Below are 17500 nucleotides of genomic sequence, written 5' to 3'. Positions count from 1 at the left end.
ATGTTTTATCAACTGATTGCAATAATGTAAATTTCTTTTAACTATTAAATGAACCAAAAATATGACTTATTTTATCTTTGTGAAAATATTGGACACAGTGTGTTGTCAAGCTTATGAGATGCGATGCAAGTGTAAGCCACTGTGACACTATTGTTCTTTTTTTTAATTTTTTATAAATGTCTAATGATAATGTCAATTTTTAATCAGTGCTATGTTGAAATTGTAACTAATATTGATACTGTTGTTGATAATATTCATTTTTGTTTCACTACTTTTGGTTTGTTCAGTGTGGTGTTTGTGTCTCCTCTCAATTGCTCTGTTTATTGCAGTTCTGAGTGTTGCTAAGTCGGGTTTGGTTTTGGAATTGGATTGCATTGTTATGGTATTGGTGTGTATTGTTTTTTTGGATTGATTAATTAAAAAAAAAAAAAAAAAAAAAAAAAATTTTTTAAAACGATTTTTAAAATGAGAATCGATTCTGAATCGCACAACGTGAGAATCGCGATTCGAATTTGAATCGATTTTTCCCCACACCCCTAATATATATATATATATATATATATATATATATATATATATATATATATATATATATATATATATATATATATATATATATATATATATATATATATATATATATATATATATATATATATATACACATGATATAAACCAATATAGTAAACATACCAAAAAGAGATGACGAGGCTGTGGGCTCCTCCTGCTGACCTTCATCAAGGTGCCCTCCTTCACAAAAAGCTGACACAAACACAAAAACACAAAAAGTTATTCCAACATGATTATGACAAACATTGACAACACCTACATTGAATTCACAAAGACACAAATTGTGTAACAACGTACAATAATAACATACACACAAAAAGCCCTAAAGATGTCTAGAGTAGAACAATGCATTGTTATGAATATTACTGGAGTCATACCCGTCCAGGCTGCAGCAGGTCTCGCTGGCCGTGCACACTGTACTCGATGTTGACCAGACGCAGCAAGTTCTCCTAACACAAAAGAGAAAACTTTAAGAATAATATGATAAAAGGACAAAATAAATCAATGACCCAACCCCAAAATTTTCCCCCAAATCTGGTGCGAGTTTTTTTTTTTCCCACTTTTCTTATTATGATAATGTTGTTTTATTGATTTTGACCCCGCCTTCCGCCCGAATGCAGCTGAGATAGGCTCCAGCGACCCCCCCCGACCCCGACCCCATGGGTGAATGTGGAAATAGTGTCAAAGCGCTTTGAGTACCTTGAAGGTAGAAAAGCGCTATACAAGTATAACCCATTTACCATATATAGGACAACAACAAAAAAAGGCTTCGCTACACATCTTAGCTGCACTAAAAAAATAGCTTTTTTAGCAAAAAAAATTTGGCCAAAGGGGGCGCATTTCAATTTCTTACACACACTTATTACATATGTTGGCCAGAGGGGGAGCACTTAAATTTTAAAAAAAACCTGAACATTTGTGCAATATTATGATTAAAGTTAGAATTTTACTCAATAACAGTCACAATTTTACAAGAAAAGGTTAACATTTTGGCAAAAGAGTCGTAATTTTACTCGACAAAAGTCACCATTTTATAAGAAAACTTTAAAATGTTGGCAATATTATTATAATAATCGGAATTTTACTTGGCAAAATTATGACAAAAGTCATAATTTTACTCAAAGAATGTCACTATTTTACAAGAACACCAAAAAAATTTGCAATATTGTGACAAAAGTCAGAATTTTATATGACAAATGTCTCCATTTTGCATTAAAAAGTAATAATTTTACATAAAAAAGTAATAATTTTACATAAAAAAGTAATCATTTTACATAAAAAAGTAATCATTTTACGAGAAAATATTGCAATATTACAGAAACAGAAAGAATATGAGAAATTGTTCCCAATTTTATAAGAAAAAAGTCGGCACATTGTGAGAAAAAGACTGCTCTTAGTGAATTTTTTTAATTTTAAATTTTTTGTTTTTAATCGTTATTTAATCTTCATTATTTACTTCGTTATTACAGTATGTCTCTATATACATATTTATTTTATTTTTTTAATACATTTTGGCCAAAGGGGGCGCATTTTAATTTCTTACACACACTTGTTATTACAGATGTTGGCCAGAGGGGGAGCACTTAAATAAAAAATAAAAAAACTGAACATTTGTGCAATATTATGATTAAAGTTGGAATTTTACTCAATAACAGTTACAATTTTACAAGAAAAAGTTAACATTTTGACAAAAGAGTCGTAATTTTACTCGACAAAAGTCAACATTTTATAAGAAATGTTGGCAATATTATAATAATCGGAATTTTATTTTGCAAAATTATGACAAAAGCCATAATTTTACTCCAAAAATGTCACTATTTTACAACACCACCAAAAAAATTGGCAACATTGTGATAAAAGTCTGAATTTTATATGACAAATGTCTCCATTTTGCATTAAAAAGTAATAATTTTACATAAAAAAGTAATCATTTTACGAGAAAATATTGCAATGTTACAGAAACAGAAAGATTATGAGAAATTGTTCCTAATTTTATAAGAAAAAAGTCGGCACATTGTGAGAAAAAGACTGCTTTTAGTGAATTTTTTAAATTTAAATATTTTTGTTTTTAATCGTTATTTAATCTTCATTATTTACTTTGTTATTACAGTATGTCTCTATATACATATTTTTTAAATTTTTTTTAATACATTTTGGCCAGAGGTGGCGCATTTCAATTTCTTACACACACTTGTTATTACATATGTTGGCCAGAGGGGGAGCACTTAAATAAAAATTTAAAAAACTGAACATTTGTGCAATATTATGATTAAAGTTGGAATTTTACTCAATAACAGTTACAATTTTACAAGAAAAAGTTAACATTTTGACAAAAGAGTCATAATTTTACTCGACTAAAGTCAACATTTTATAAGAAATGTTGGCAATATTATAATAATCGGAATTTTACTTTGCAAAATTATGACAAAAGCCATAATTTTACTCCAAAAATGTCACTATTTTACAACACCACCAAAAAAATTGGCAACATTGTGATAAAAGTCTGAATTTTATATGACAAATGTCTCCATTTTGCATTAAAAAGTAATAATTTTACATAAAAAAGTAATCATTTTACGAGAAAATATTGCAATGTTACAGAAACAGAAAGATTATGAGAAATTGTTCCCAATTTTATAAGAAAAAAGTCGGCACATTGTGAGAAAAAGACTGCTTTTAGTGAATTTTTTTAATTTAAATGTTTTTGTTTTTAATCGTTATTTAATCTTCATTATTTACTTTGTTATTACAGTATGTCTCTATATACATATTTTTAAAATTTTTTTTAATACATTTTGGCCAGAGGTGGCGCATTTCAATTTCTTACACACACTTGTTATTACATATGTTGGCCAGAGGGGGAACACTTAAATAAAAATTAAAAAAACTGAACATTTGTGCAATATTATGATTAAAGTTGGAATTTTACTCAATAACAGTTACAATTTTACAAGAAAAAGTTAACATTTTGACAAAAGAGTCATAATTTTACTCGACAAAAGTCAACATTTTATAAGAAATGTTGGCAATGTTATAATAATCGGAATTTTACTTTGCAAAATTATGACAAAAGCCATAATTTTACTCCAAAAATTTCACTGTTTTACATGAACACCAAAAAAATTGGCAACATTGTGATAAAAGTCTGAATTTTATATGACAAATGTCTCCATTTTGCATTAAAAAGTAATAATTTTACATAAAGAAGTAATAATTTTACGAGAAAATATTGCAATGTTACAGAAACAGAAAAATTATGAGAAATTGTTCCCATTTTTATAAGAAAAAAGTCGGCACATTGTGAGAAAAAGACTGCTTTTAGTGAATTTTTTTAATTGAATTTTTTTTGTTTTTAATCGTTATTTAATCTTCATTATTTACTTCAAGTTATTACAGTACGTCTCTAAATACATATTTATTTTATTTCTTTAAATACATTTTGGGCAAAAGGGGCGCATTTCAATTTCTTACACACACTTGTTATTACATATGTTGGCCAGAGGGGGAGCACTTAATTAAAAAAAAAAAACTGAACATTTGTGCAATATTATGATTAAAGTTGGAATTTTACTCAATAATAGTTGCAATTTTACAAGAAAAGGTTAACATTTTGGCAAAAGAGTCGTAATTTTACTCGACAAAAGTCACCATTTTGTAAGAAAACTTTACACAGCTGTAATTGTAATCTACGGAGCCCCTAAAGGGACATGGGGGAAATTTTTTGTTTTAATAATCTTTTTTTTTTTTAGACATGTATCTCGTGCACACGAGAAACTTTTTGTAAAATTATTTTTAAAAATTAAAAAAATTAATTAATTAATTTTTTTTTTTAGACATGTATCTCGTGATAGTTTCTTATTTAAAAAAAAAATGATATAATTTTTTTTTCTTGCGCACGAGAAACATTTTATTAGAAAAAAAATAAAATTATAGTTTTTATTTTTTATTTTTATAACTTTAGAAAAATGTTCTGGTGCGCACGAGATACGTGTCTTCAAAAAAAAAAAAAATACAAAATTTTTTTATAAATGTTTTTTTTCCCCCATGTCCCTTTAGGGGCTCCGTAGTAATTCTTTTGTTTTTTTCTTTAACAAAAAAGGCTAACCTGGCATGATGTCAGAGTTAAACGTCAGCACTTTAGCTATGCTAGTATTTTTTTTTGTCAGTCAGCTTTGTGGACATCTTGTGAGGCATGAAGTGTCTCACGGAAGGAAATCAATCAGCGCTCGTCTGCATTCAAGCGCTGGTGTGGGCTTTAAATGCCACCCGGTGCACCCTTTTTTTGTCATTGGACTCTTGTGTTGGACCACGATGCATTAGTGAGGGACACACGTGTTAACACTTGAAAGGAAACGTACGACCATCCGCACTCATTTTGCAATTTCCCTTGACTTGATACTCACCCCGTGTTGTAAAGTGTCATTTGCCTGCTCCGCAATGTCTGCCACCATCACGATAGCGGCTGAATGAAGACAGGAGAGACGACATTAAAACGTGTCGGAGCCCCTGGGACTCAAGCTAAAGTTCAACTTGGATTGTTTTGTCCTTAAGAACACAAATATTCCACAAAGGCATCTTTTTTTATGCCTTTTGTTCTGGCAAAGAATGTAGATTTTTGTTCCGAAAAACTGAGCTTTGATTTAGGACTGGGCGATATATGGAATATACTCGATACATCGCGGGTTTGTCTCTGTGCGGTGCGAGTGGTAATACGAGAGAGAGAAGGTGCGAATCTGGTAACAAATGAAGGAAGAATTAATTCCCATTGTCTGTCGGATGTCGAACAGACAACCGTAATATGTCAAGTGTTTTTTTCCCCACTTTTCTTATTATGATAATGTTTTTTTTTTATTGATTTTGACTATTAACAAGAGTTGACTTCATTTTACACTTTTGAGGACCCATAATGAAGTGGTTTCAGTACAATTTCAAAATATATCACATAGTTCCATTTTCTTATTACAACATGTCCGAAAAGAAGTGGGAAGAAGCTGAGCTAATTTTGCTAACTTTTCCACTTAATGAGTTAGGGCAAGGGTGTCCAAGCTACGTCTTCAATTTGGCCCGCGAGCCGCCATGAGTTTTATGAAGGAATCTTACCCACAGAAAGATTGCATTCATTGTAATAGTCTAACAATTTTGATCTTTGCTCCTTTAATGTCCTTTGTGTTCTTTGATATTTTATGTTTCCCTCTTACACACATGCTTATGTGTGCTATGGCCATGAGGTTTTTGTTTCTTTTTTTCCTCGGCCTCTCCAGGGGCCCAGGCTTAAGACTGATCGTCTGGCGGTGGTTTGGCTTCAAGCGGGAAGATGTCGAACAGACAACCGTAATATGTCAATTATGCGGCAAAAGCGTTGTTTCAAAAAGTTGCATTACTGCTAATATGTTGCTAATATGAAGCACCATTTGAAAAGTCACCCGCTAGAGAATGAAGAGTGTTTGAAACTCCGTATGTGAACATCTCCGTTCGGTGCCACACCCACAAAATGCCCAAGCCACCATTTCCACATCAACACCGTATGAAATATATATAGTATATATATATATTTTTTTTATTTTTCTTAAATAAGAGAGCCGGTTTATATATATATATATATATATATATATATATCAGTGTTTCCCATAAACTGCCAAGATACCTGTGGTGGTGGGGGCGTGGCTATGGGCGTGGTCACCATGACATCATCAAGTATTTGCATAATTTACTACAATGATAGGATTTTCTCTAAAAAGGCTAAAAAAATGTATACTTACTAATTAATAATAACAGTTTTGTTTTAAACGTCCATCCATTCATCCATTTTACAATATAATTACAACACTTTATGTACATATTTATATACAGATTTGAACATTAAGTTATTCACTGAAATATATTTATTAATTGTGGTTCTTACAAAAAATATATCTTATAAAATATAAAAGCTAAAATGTCTCTTAAAACTCTGCCCCTTTAATTAGTGCATACTAAATAATTTAATTGTAGCCTACTACTACAACCATATTATTTACCAGCAACATAAAGTGAAACAGAGGCAGAGGTGTCCTGCCACAGTCAGTAACAAATAAACAGAAAACAGTAGTGGTCAAATACAAATAAGGCAACAAGAGAAGTATCCTACACTTCTCTTTTGTAAAGTAAATCTGAACAGCCTATATGGGCATCTACATCAACTATATGATTTGCCTGAGAAGCTGGACAGGACAAAAAATAAAAAATAAAAAAAATAAAAACAATTTATTTTATTTTATTTGTGGCGGACGTAATTCTTTCGTGGCGGGCCGCCACAAATAAATGAACGTGTGGGAAACACTTATATATATATATATATATATATATATATATATATATATATATATATATATATATATATATATATATATATATACGTCCTGGGTATGACGTTAAACTACATCCAGGCATGAGATGGGAGGTTGTGTGTGGGGTTAGTGAGTCCCAACTAACGTCTATAAAATGCACACAAAGAACCGTTTGCACCTTCTCTTGTGACTGGCAGGCGGTCAGCGCCATAAAGCTGAGCGGGTCCCTGGGTAATTGGGGTGCGGACAACCAACAGGACAGACTAAGTTCAACAGCCCAGTAAGGCAATTAGTCTAGGAGAAGGATCTCTGATATAAAATACCCCTTCCAACCCGCACCAAGCCAGCGTGGAAGGTGTAGGCTAATAACCAGCATGAAGAGTACGCCAAGAGAGATCGTTCACTATGGCAGAAACATGCTGAGGCTTTCGTCCAGCAGTGGACTGACAACGGCTGATGATGATGATATATATATATATATATATATATATATATATATATATATATATATATATATATATATATATATATAAACCAGCTCTCTTATTTTATTTATTTTTTTAAACCGGCTCTGTAATGGCCACCTCTCAGTGCAAAATGGAAGAGGTTCCCTATAAAGAAAGACTAGAAGGAACCGCTCCAGGTGTTTGTTGTACCTTGAGTGTCCTCATATTCCTGCGAGTCGGGGCTGAGGTTGTTCAAGTAATCTGAAAGCAAGAGTGAGGAGGAGTTGATTCAAAGAAGTGAAAGTGAAAGTGAAAGCTTTTGTTCACCTGTAAGGATCAAGGGGTACTGAGCCACACGCACGATCACCCGCAGCAGCTGCTGCTTGAGAGATGGACTCTGCTGCTGTGGAGACAAAAACACACACTTTGGATCACACAATTATCTGTGGAGGACAGAAAAGAGTCGGAATGTGCAAAATACTGATGAGACTTTGCCAGAAAACATCTAAAAAAAAACTTCCAGTATCAGCAGGCATTGTCAGGGGTGTCCAAACTTTTTCCACCGAGAGTCGCATACTGAAAAGTCAAAGTCAAAGTATGCGGGGGCCATATTGATGTTTTTTATTATTTTTTAAAATTCTATAAACAGTACTATAGGTGACTAAGTATAGTATTATTAATTATTAGTTAAAACATTTAATCTTTTTGTCATTACATACCGATTTATTTTCTTTTTTTGCTTACATTTTCACAATTTTTTTTACCCCTCATTGAAAAATACAATAATATTACCGTATTTTTCGGATTATAAATCACAGTTTTTTTCATAGTTTGGCCGGGGGTGCGACTTATACTCAGGAGCGACTTATGTGTGAAATGATTAACACATTAGCGTAAAATATCAAATAATGTTATTTATCTCATTCACGTAAGAGACTAGGCGTACATCAGCAATCGTCACACACACATGGCAGAAGTGCATTGTGGAAAAAAAAATAAAAAAAATGCTACCTGCTACTTCCGTACCTATGAAAATGTATCATTTCAACATTGGCGGTAACTTATAAAAACTGAGAAGGGCTGAACAAAAATGGCCCCGAAAAGGAAATCATATACTGCAGATTACAAGCTGGAAGTAGTGAAATATTATTTCATTTCATTTACTATTCTTTATGTATTTTAAATTGTCTTTCAAATGTCTATTCTTGGTGTTGGGTTTTATCAAATAAATGTCCCCAAAAAATGCGACTTATACTCCAGTGCGACTTATATATGTTTTTTTCCTTCTTTATTGTGCATTTTCGGCCGGTGCGACTTATACTCTGGAGCGACTTATACTCCGAAAAATACGGTAATAATAATAATAATAATATGATTGTGTAACTGCATAACCTAGTGTGTCCAAAATTCTGCCTGTACAAAAATATTAATGTCCAGTTACACATTTAACAGTGTTTATTATTGTTAGTTAATTCATAAGTGAGAACAGTTATTTTATTTTTTTAATTAACTAACCAAACGTTGTTAATATTTGAAGTAGGTTTTATTTTTATTTTGAGAGGTTCTTTATTGTTATTATTTTTTTTAATATTTATTTTGGTTTTGTAAATGTTTATTTACATACCATAATTGTTTCCAAACAAAGCAAGCTCCCTAATCCGCTAAGCGGACTCAATAACTCCACGGTGGCGTCTCGGTAAATTTTACAGAGGAATTTGTGGAAAAAAACCAAAAAAAAACGTTGTTTGCATTGACGGATGAAGAATCTATACGTGTAGAAACGCTATGGACGACTAGAAGACGGAACGGCACTTGTACTTCCAGTTCAAAGCTTTAAACAGCAGGAAACACTATTTTGAGAGATTCTAACATTTTAGAAAAGGGGTGTCAAAACTTTTAGAACTAATGGCTGAATACTGAAAAGTCAAGTACCGTATTTTTCGGACTATAAATCACAGTTTTTTTCATAGTTTGGCCGGGGGTGCGACTTATACTCAGGAGCGACTTATGTGTGAAATGATTAACACATTAGCGTAAAATATCAAATAATATTATTTATCTCATTCACGTAAGAGACTAGACGTATAAGATTTCATGGGATTTAGCGATTAGGAGTGACAGATTGTTTGGTAAACGTATAGCATGTTCTATATGTTATAGTTATTTGAATGACTCTTACCATAATATGTTACGTTAACATACCAGTTGGTTATTTATGCCTCATATAACGTACACTTATTCAGCCTGTTGTTCACTATTCTTTATTTTTTTTTTAAATTGCCTTTCAAATGTCTATTCTTGGTGTTGGATTTTATCAAATAAATGTCCCCAAAAATGTGACTCATACTCCAGTGCGACTTATATATGTTTTTTTCCTTCTTTATTGAGCATTTTCGGCCGGTGCGACTTATACTCCGGAGCGACTTATACTCCGAAAAATACGGTAATAATAATAATAATATGATTGTGTAACTGCATAACCTAGTGTGTCCAAAATTCTGCCTGTACAAAAATATTAATGTCCAGTTACACATGTAACAGTGTTTATTATTGTTAGTTAATTCATAAGTGAGAACAGTTATTTTATTTTTTTAATTAACTAACTAACTAAACATTGTTAATTTTTGAAGTAGGTTTTATTTTTATTTTGAGAGGTTCTTTATTATAATTATTTTATTAAAATTTATTTTGGTTTTGTAAATGTTTATTTATATACCATAATTGTTTCCAAACAAAGCTAGCTCTCCAATCCGCTAAGCGGACTCAATAACTCCACGGTGGCGTCTCAGTGAATTTACCGAGGAATTGGTGAAAAAACAAAACAAAAAAAAACGTTGTTTGCATTGACGGATGAAGAATCTATACGTGTAGAAACGCTATGGACGACTAGAAGACGGAACGGCACTTGTACTTCCGGTTCAAAGCTTTAAACAGCAGGAAACATTATTTTGAGAGCTTCTAACATTTTAGAACAGGGGTGTCTAAACTATTAGCACTAATGGCTGCATACTAAAAAGTCAAGTAGTTTTGTTTTTGTTATATATCTATATATATATATAGATAAAATATGCTAAAAGCAGATAGTATATATATTTAAAAACATACTGTCTTTAAATAGGTGACTAAGAATATTATCAATTATTTGTGGATAAATGTTCGCTTTTACTCATTACAGGCCGATTTTTTAGATTGATGTGTTATTATTTGAAAACACAACTGTTTGAATTTTAGCAGACACCTTAGGTAAATTTACACAAAAGTATCGGACCGGTATCGCCAATATCAGCCTGAATTTTACTGGGTATTGGATCGGAAATAAATTAATAAGCAGTTTCATCTTGTAGCCTCCTTCCCCATCTCGACTGGACAATGGCGGCGCACTGCTTTCGTCTCATCCACACATTCCCATTTCGAGCTCTGGCTTCTCCTCGGCACTATATCATTATTCATTATTAGTTGGAACATTTTAGTTTTTTGTCATTACAAACAGAGATTTTTTTAGTACTTTATTCTTACTGTTGTTTTATTTACATATAAGAATTTCATATGAATAATAACAATATTATAATTGTGTAACTGCATAACCTAGTATGTCAAAAATTCTGCCTGTATGCACGGTATGAAATGTTCCGATCAACAATAAATTGTCAGAATAATTGTATCTAAGTTATCACAAAACGTTGTGTTTCGATGAGTTCCCGGCGAGCAGACAAAAGCTGTCTTTGATCCTACCAAGCAAAAGGCTTGTAAAACTCCACTTTGTACGATGGGAGGAGACAGGAGGGGTTCGGTTTCTTTGATGTGTTGTAATCCACAGGAAGATTTTGTCTTGACCCGAGATCTACAAAGCGGAGAGGAAGCAGGACCTGACGCAAGCTCCAGGCACCTTTTCTTTGAACTGTTTTGTAATCAAAGGCGATGGCTGTTTATGACCCCCCTCCCTTAGAAACAGCTGTTGCCATGTAATCAGGGAAAGTCCAAATAAAAGAGGAGGCGTACAATCTTTCGTCAGAGCGTGGGACGACACTGTAAAAGGGTACAGTGTCTACGCGTTTCTCCTCAATTGAGCTGAATTGAATTCTGTCTCTGTTTAATTCCTTGCTTCTTGTCTTGTTTAATAGATGTCATCAGTGTTTGAACCTGACATAAATGAATAAAAGTCGGTGCTACGTGTACAGTCGGCGTGAGAGTGACACGCCATTTCTCTTGGCAAAAAGACCTTTCCAACCCAGGAAAGCGTGTCCACATTGAAAATGTCAAGTGCATTGGAAAGGCAGCCAGAAAAAGAAGCAGCACAGTTGACGGCTGCCCTTTGAGCTTCCACAGGAAACAGAATGTTTTGAAAGCAGCCTGGCATAAATTGACCCTCCTTGCATTGATTTTGGCATCTGAAAAGTACAAAAATGTTGGCTGGTTTGGCTTTATTTCCAACACTCATGCAAGTCAACATGTCTGAAAGGGAGCAGGAAGAAGCCCAGCTGATATCATACATGTTTTCACTTCCTGTCTTCAATATTTAGCACGCACAAAAGCGACCCTGAATAAACAGTTGCCAAGTGCGGGGTTATATTTAGCCAGGATTCAGTACATGGAGTCGGGTTTCTACGTGCACACGACCTCCATTGTGTAGAAAGTAGTGATGTGCAGATCGATACTGGAATATCGATACCAGAGCTTTCTGGCTCTAATATCCATTCTCAAATCAAAATATCGATATTTCTTTTCAGGGGTGTCCATCATTTTTCCACCAAGGGCCACATACTGAAAAGTCAAAGTATGCCATATTGATATTTTTTTATTTAAAAAAAAAAATGCTAAAAACAGATATTGTCTCAGCTGTGTATTATACAGTAGGTGCCTAAGTATACTATTATTAATTATTATAATTATTAATTATTAGTTAGAACATTTTAGTTTTTTCTCATTACAAACTAATTTTTGGGACATTTTTCTTACATTTTTACTGTTGTTTTATTTGCATGTGGGAATTGAATATAAATGATAATAATAATATGATTGTGTAACTGCATAACTTAGTGTGTCAAAAATTCTGCCTGAATGAAAATATTAATGTTCAGACTAATTTAACAGTGTTTATTATTGTTGTTGTATTTTTTAAATTTTTTTTATTAATGAAGTAGTTACTCTTTGATTATATTTTAAGTATATTTTGTTTTATTTTGAGAGCTTCTATTAGTTTAGATCAGGGGTGTCTACATTTTTTTTTATTAAAAAAAAGAAGCCAAAAACAGATACTAAGTATGTTTAAAGGCAAAACGTTGTGTTATTGGTGACTAAATATATCATTATTAATTATTAGTTTCAACAGTTATTTTTCATTACAAACCGATTGTTTTGGACATTTTTCTTACATTTTTACTGTTGTTTTATTTGCATGTAAGAGTTGAATATACATGATAATAATAATAATTGTGTAACTGCATAACTTAGTGTGTCAAACATTCTGCCTGAATGAAAATGTTAATGTTCAGACAAATTTAACAGTGTTTATTATTGTTGTTGTATTTTTTCTAATTAGTTACTTTATAAGACAGTATTTTTTTTTATTTGTTATTAATGAACTAGTTTGATTATATATTAAGTATATTTTATTTTTATTTAGAAAAATATTAAGATATTAATATATATATATATTATATATTAAGTATGTTTAAAGACAAAACTGTGTGTTATTGGTGACTAAATATGTCGTTATTCATTCTTAGTTAAAACATTTTAAGTTTTTCTCATTACAAACCGATTTTTTAAAAACTTTTTTCTTACATTTTTACTGTTGCTTTATTTGCATGTAAGAATTGAATATAAATAATAACAATATTATAATTGTGTAACTGCATAACCTAGTATGTCAAAAATTCTGCCTGTATGAAAATATTAATGTTCAGTTACATATTTAACTGTGTTTATTATTGTTGTTGTATTTTTTTTCAAGTTCATTACTTCATAAGACAGTATTTTTTTTTTAATTAACTAGCTAAACTTTGTTTATATTTTAAGTATATTTTATTTTGATTTTGAGCGCTTTTTTTTATTTTTTTATTTATTTTTTTTAAACAGATATAATGTATGTTTAAAGGCAAAACTTTGTGTTATTGGTGACTAAATATATCATTATTCATTATTAGTTAAAACATTTGAGTTTTTTCTCATTACAAACTAATTTATTTGTAGTTTTTTTTTTTTACATTTTTAATGTTGTTTTATTTGCATGTAAGAATTTAATAAAAATTATACTAATAATATGATTGCGTAACTGCATAATTTAGTGTGTCAAAAATTCTATCTGTATGAAAATATTAATATTCAGTTATATATTTAACTGTGTTTATTATTGTTGTTGTATTTTTTTTCAAGTTCATTACTTCATAAAACAGTATTATTATTATATTTTTTATTAACTAGCTAAACTTTGTTTATATTTTAAGTATATTTTATTTTGATTTTGAGAGCTTCTTTTATTTAAATTTTATTTTTTAAACAAATATAATGTATGTTTAAAGGCAAAACTTTGTGTTATTGGTGATTAAATATATAATTATTCATTGTTAGAACATTTTAGTTTTTTCTCATAACAAACTGATTTATTTGTACTTTTTTTTGTTTTTAATTTTTATTGTTGTTTTATTTGCATGTAGAATTGAATAAAAATGGTAATAATAATATGATTGCGTAACTGCATAATTTAGTGTGTCAAAAATTCTGCCTGTATGAAAATATTAATATTCAGTTATATATTTAACTGTGTTTATTAATGTTGTAGTAGTTCTTCAAATTAATTACTTCAAAAGATAGTATTATTTATTTTTTTATCAAATAACTAGCTACAATTTGTTTATATTTTAAGTATATTATTTTTATTTTGAGAGCTTCAGGGGTGTCTAAACTTAATGTATGTCTAAAGACAAAACTTTGTGTGATTGGTGACTAAATATATTATTATTATTAGTTTGAACATTTCAACTTTTTCTCATTACATTCTGATTTTTTTGCTCCTTTTTTCATAATATTACTGTTGTTTTTTTAATCTTATTATTTGAAAACACACAACTTTTTAAATTTAAGCGGACACATTGGGTATATTTGCACAAAGTATTGGTATCGCCGATACCAGCCTGAATGTTCCTGGGAAATAAAATGAGTGGTATGGCACATCACTAGTACTGTCCAATAAATAAGTGAATATGAATAAATTGCAGTCATGTTGCAGGTGTGTCACTGACCTCAAACCGGCCAAGGACGTGTGCCAAGGCAGGTGAGGCCATGCAGCTGTCCTCCAGCAGGTGGATGCTCCTGTCGTAGTGGCCCATGTAGGTGGTCCACACCAGCATGTCTGCCTTCCTGCTCAGGAAGATGTCTGCTATCTTCTGGGTCTCCTCCCTGAAGTCGATCAGCAAGTGCAGTGCAAGAAGTCACATTCTGTACAGTACCACACAGGTGTCCAACTCAAGGCCCAGGGGCCAAATCTGGCTCACTACATCATTTCATGTGGCTCACTGCATCAATTTATGTGTTACGCCGCATTGTTTTATTCTGCATTATTTTATTTGTTATGCCGCATTATTTGATGTATTATACCTTATTATTTGATGTGTGATGCCACATTATTTTATGTGTTATGCCGCATTATTTTATTTGTTATGCCCCATTATTTTATTTGTTATGCCACATTTTTTTATTTGTTATGCTGCATTATTTGATGTATTATACCTTATTATTTTATGTGTGATGCCACATTATTTTATGTGTTATGCCGCATTATTTTATTTGTTATGCCCCATTATTTTATTTGTTATGCCACATTTTTTTATTTGTTATGCTGCATTATTTGATGTGTTATGCCGCATTATTTTATGAGTTATGCCACATTATTTTATTTGTTATGCAGCATTATTTGATGTGTTATGCCACATTATTTTATTTGTTATGCCCCATTATTTTATTTGTTATGCCGCATTGTTTTATGTGTTATGCCACATTATTTTATTTGTTATGCTGCATTATTTGATGTGTTATGCCGCATTATTTTATGAGTTATGCCACATTATTTTATTTGTTATGCTGCATTATTTGATGTGTTATGCTGCATTATTTGATGTGTTATGCCACATTATTTTATTTGTTATGCTGCATTATTTGATGTGTTATGCCACATTATTTTATTTGTTATGCTGCATTATTTTATTTGTTATGCCACATTATTTTACTTGTTATGCTGCATTATTTTATGTTTAATGCTGCATTATTTTATTTGTTATGCTGCATTATTTTATTTGTTATGCCGCATTATTTTATTTGTTATGCCGCATTATTTTATTTGTTATGCCGCGTTATTTTATTTGTTATGCCGCGTTATTTGATGTGTTATACTTTATTATTTTATGTGTGATGCCGCAAGATTTTATTTGTTATGCCGCAACATTTTATGTGCTATGCTGCATTATTTTTTTGTGTAATGCCCATTATTTTGTGTTAAGCCACATTATTTTATTTGTTATGCCTGATTATTTGATGTGTTATACCCCAACATTTTATGTGTTATGCCTCATTATTTTATTTGTCATGCCGCAACATTTTATGTGTTATGCCTCATTTTTTTTAATTTGTTGTCCTGCATTGTTTCATGTGTTATGACATGTCATTTTATGTGTTATGCTGCATTATTTTATTTGTTATCCCTAATTAATCTGTGTGTAATGCTGCATTATTTTATGTGTTATGCCGCAACATTTTATGTGTTAGGCTGCATTATTTTATGTGTTATGCCTCATTATTTTATTACATATCGCATTATTTTATGTGTTATGCCACATTATTTTATGTGTTATGCCGCATTATTTTATGTGTTATGACACATTTTTTTATTTGTTATGCTGCATTATTTTATGTGGTATGCTGCATCATTTTATGTGTTATGCCACATTTTTTTATTTGTTATGCTGCATTATTTTATATGTTATGCCGCATTATTTTATGTGTTATGCCACATTTTTTTATTTGTTATGCTGCATTATTTTATGTGTTATGCCGCATTATTTTATTTGTTATGCTGCATTATTTTATTTGTTATGCCGCATTATTTGATGTGTTATACTTTATTATTTTATGTGTTATGCCGCAACATTTTATGTGTTATGCTGTATTATTTAATGTGTTATGCCTCATTTTTTTATTTGTTGTGCTGCATTGTGTCATGTGTTATGACATGTCATTGTATGTGTTATGCTGCATTATTTTATTTGTTATCCCTAATTAATCTATGTGTAATGCTGCATTATTTTATGTGTTATGCCGCATTATTTTATTAGTTACGCCGCAACATTTTATGTGTTAGGCTGCATTATTTTATGTGTTAGGCTGCATTATTTTATGTGTTATGCCTCATTATTTTATTTGTCATGCCGCAACATTTTATGTGTTATGCTGTATTATTTAATGTGTTATGTCTAATTTTTTTTGTTTGTTGTGCCGCATTGTTTCATGTGTTATGACATGTCATTTTATGTGTTATGCTGCATTATTTTATTTGTCATCCCTAATTAATCTGTGTGTAATGCTGCATTATTTTATGTGTTATGCCGCAACATTTTATGTGTTAGGCTGCATTATTTTATGTGTTATGCCTCATTATTTTATTACATATGGCATTATTTTATGTTATGCCTCATTATTTTATTACATATCGTATCGCATTATTTTATGTGTTATGCCTCATTATTTTATTACATATCGTATCGCATTATTTTATGTGTTATGCCTCATTATTTTTTGTGTTATGTTGCATTATTTTATGTGTTATGCTGCATTATTTTATGTGTTGTGCCTCATTTTTTATGTTATTCCGCATTATTTTATGTGTTACACGGCATTAGTTTATTTGTTATGCCGCAACATTTTATGTGTTATGCAGCTTTATTTTATGTGTTATGCTGCATTATTTTATTTGTTATCCCTAATTAATCTATGTGTAATGCTGCATTATTTTATGTGTTATGCCACATTATTTTATGAGTTATGCCTCATTATTTTATTACATATCGCATTATTTTATGTGTTATGCCTCATTATTTTTTGTGTTACGCTGCATTATTTTATGTGTTACGCTGCATTATTTTATGTGTTGTGCCTCATTATTTTATG

The 17500-nt window shown here is 31.0% G+C and overlaps 1 protein-coding gene across 2 annotated transcripts in view; it reads right to left on the bottom strand.

Annotated features, from left to right (window-relative positions):
- LOC133643089 (FYVE, RhoGEF and PH domain-containing protein 5-like) overlaps window positions 1-17500 on the bottom strand; it is a 79160-nt gene that overhangs the window by 19183 nt on the left and 42477 nt on the right. For both annotated transcript variants that reach the window (XM_062037496.1, XM_062037497.1), the window contains 6 exons: window positions 14584-14740; window positions 7670-7745; window positions 7553-7603; window positions 4974-5032; window positions 948-1019; window positions 694-762 (listed from right to left, as the gene is read on the bottom strand). In XM_062037496.1, the coding sequence (XP_061893480.1) occupies window positions 694-762; window positions 948-1019; window positions 4974-5032; window positions 7553-7603; window positions 7670-7745; window positions 14584-14740 (484 nt within the window). The remainder of the gene's footprint in view (window positions 1-693; window positions 763-947; window positions 1020-4973; window positions 5033-7552; window positions 7604-7669; window positions 7746-14583; window positions 14741-17500) is intronic.

This window comes from Entelurus aequoreus, linkage group LG26 (genome assembly GCF_033978785.1).
Source record: "Entelurus aequoreus isolate RoL-2023_Sb linkage group LG26, RoL_Eaeq_v1.1, whole genome shotgun sequence".
In the NCBI taxonomy this organism is placed as follows: domain Eukaryota; kingdom Metazoa; phylum Chordata; class Actinopteri; order Syngnathiformes; family Syngnathidae; genus Entelurus; species Entelurus aequoreus.
The sequence above is the reverse complement of the archived record's forward strand: the minus strand, read 5'-3'. Positions and strand labels throughout refer to the sequence as shown.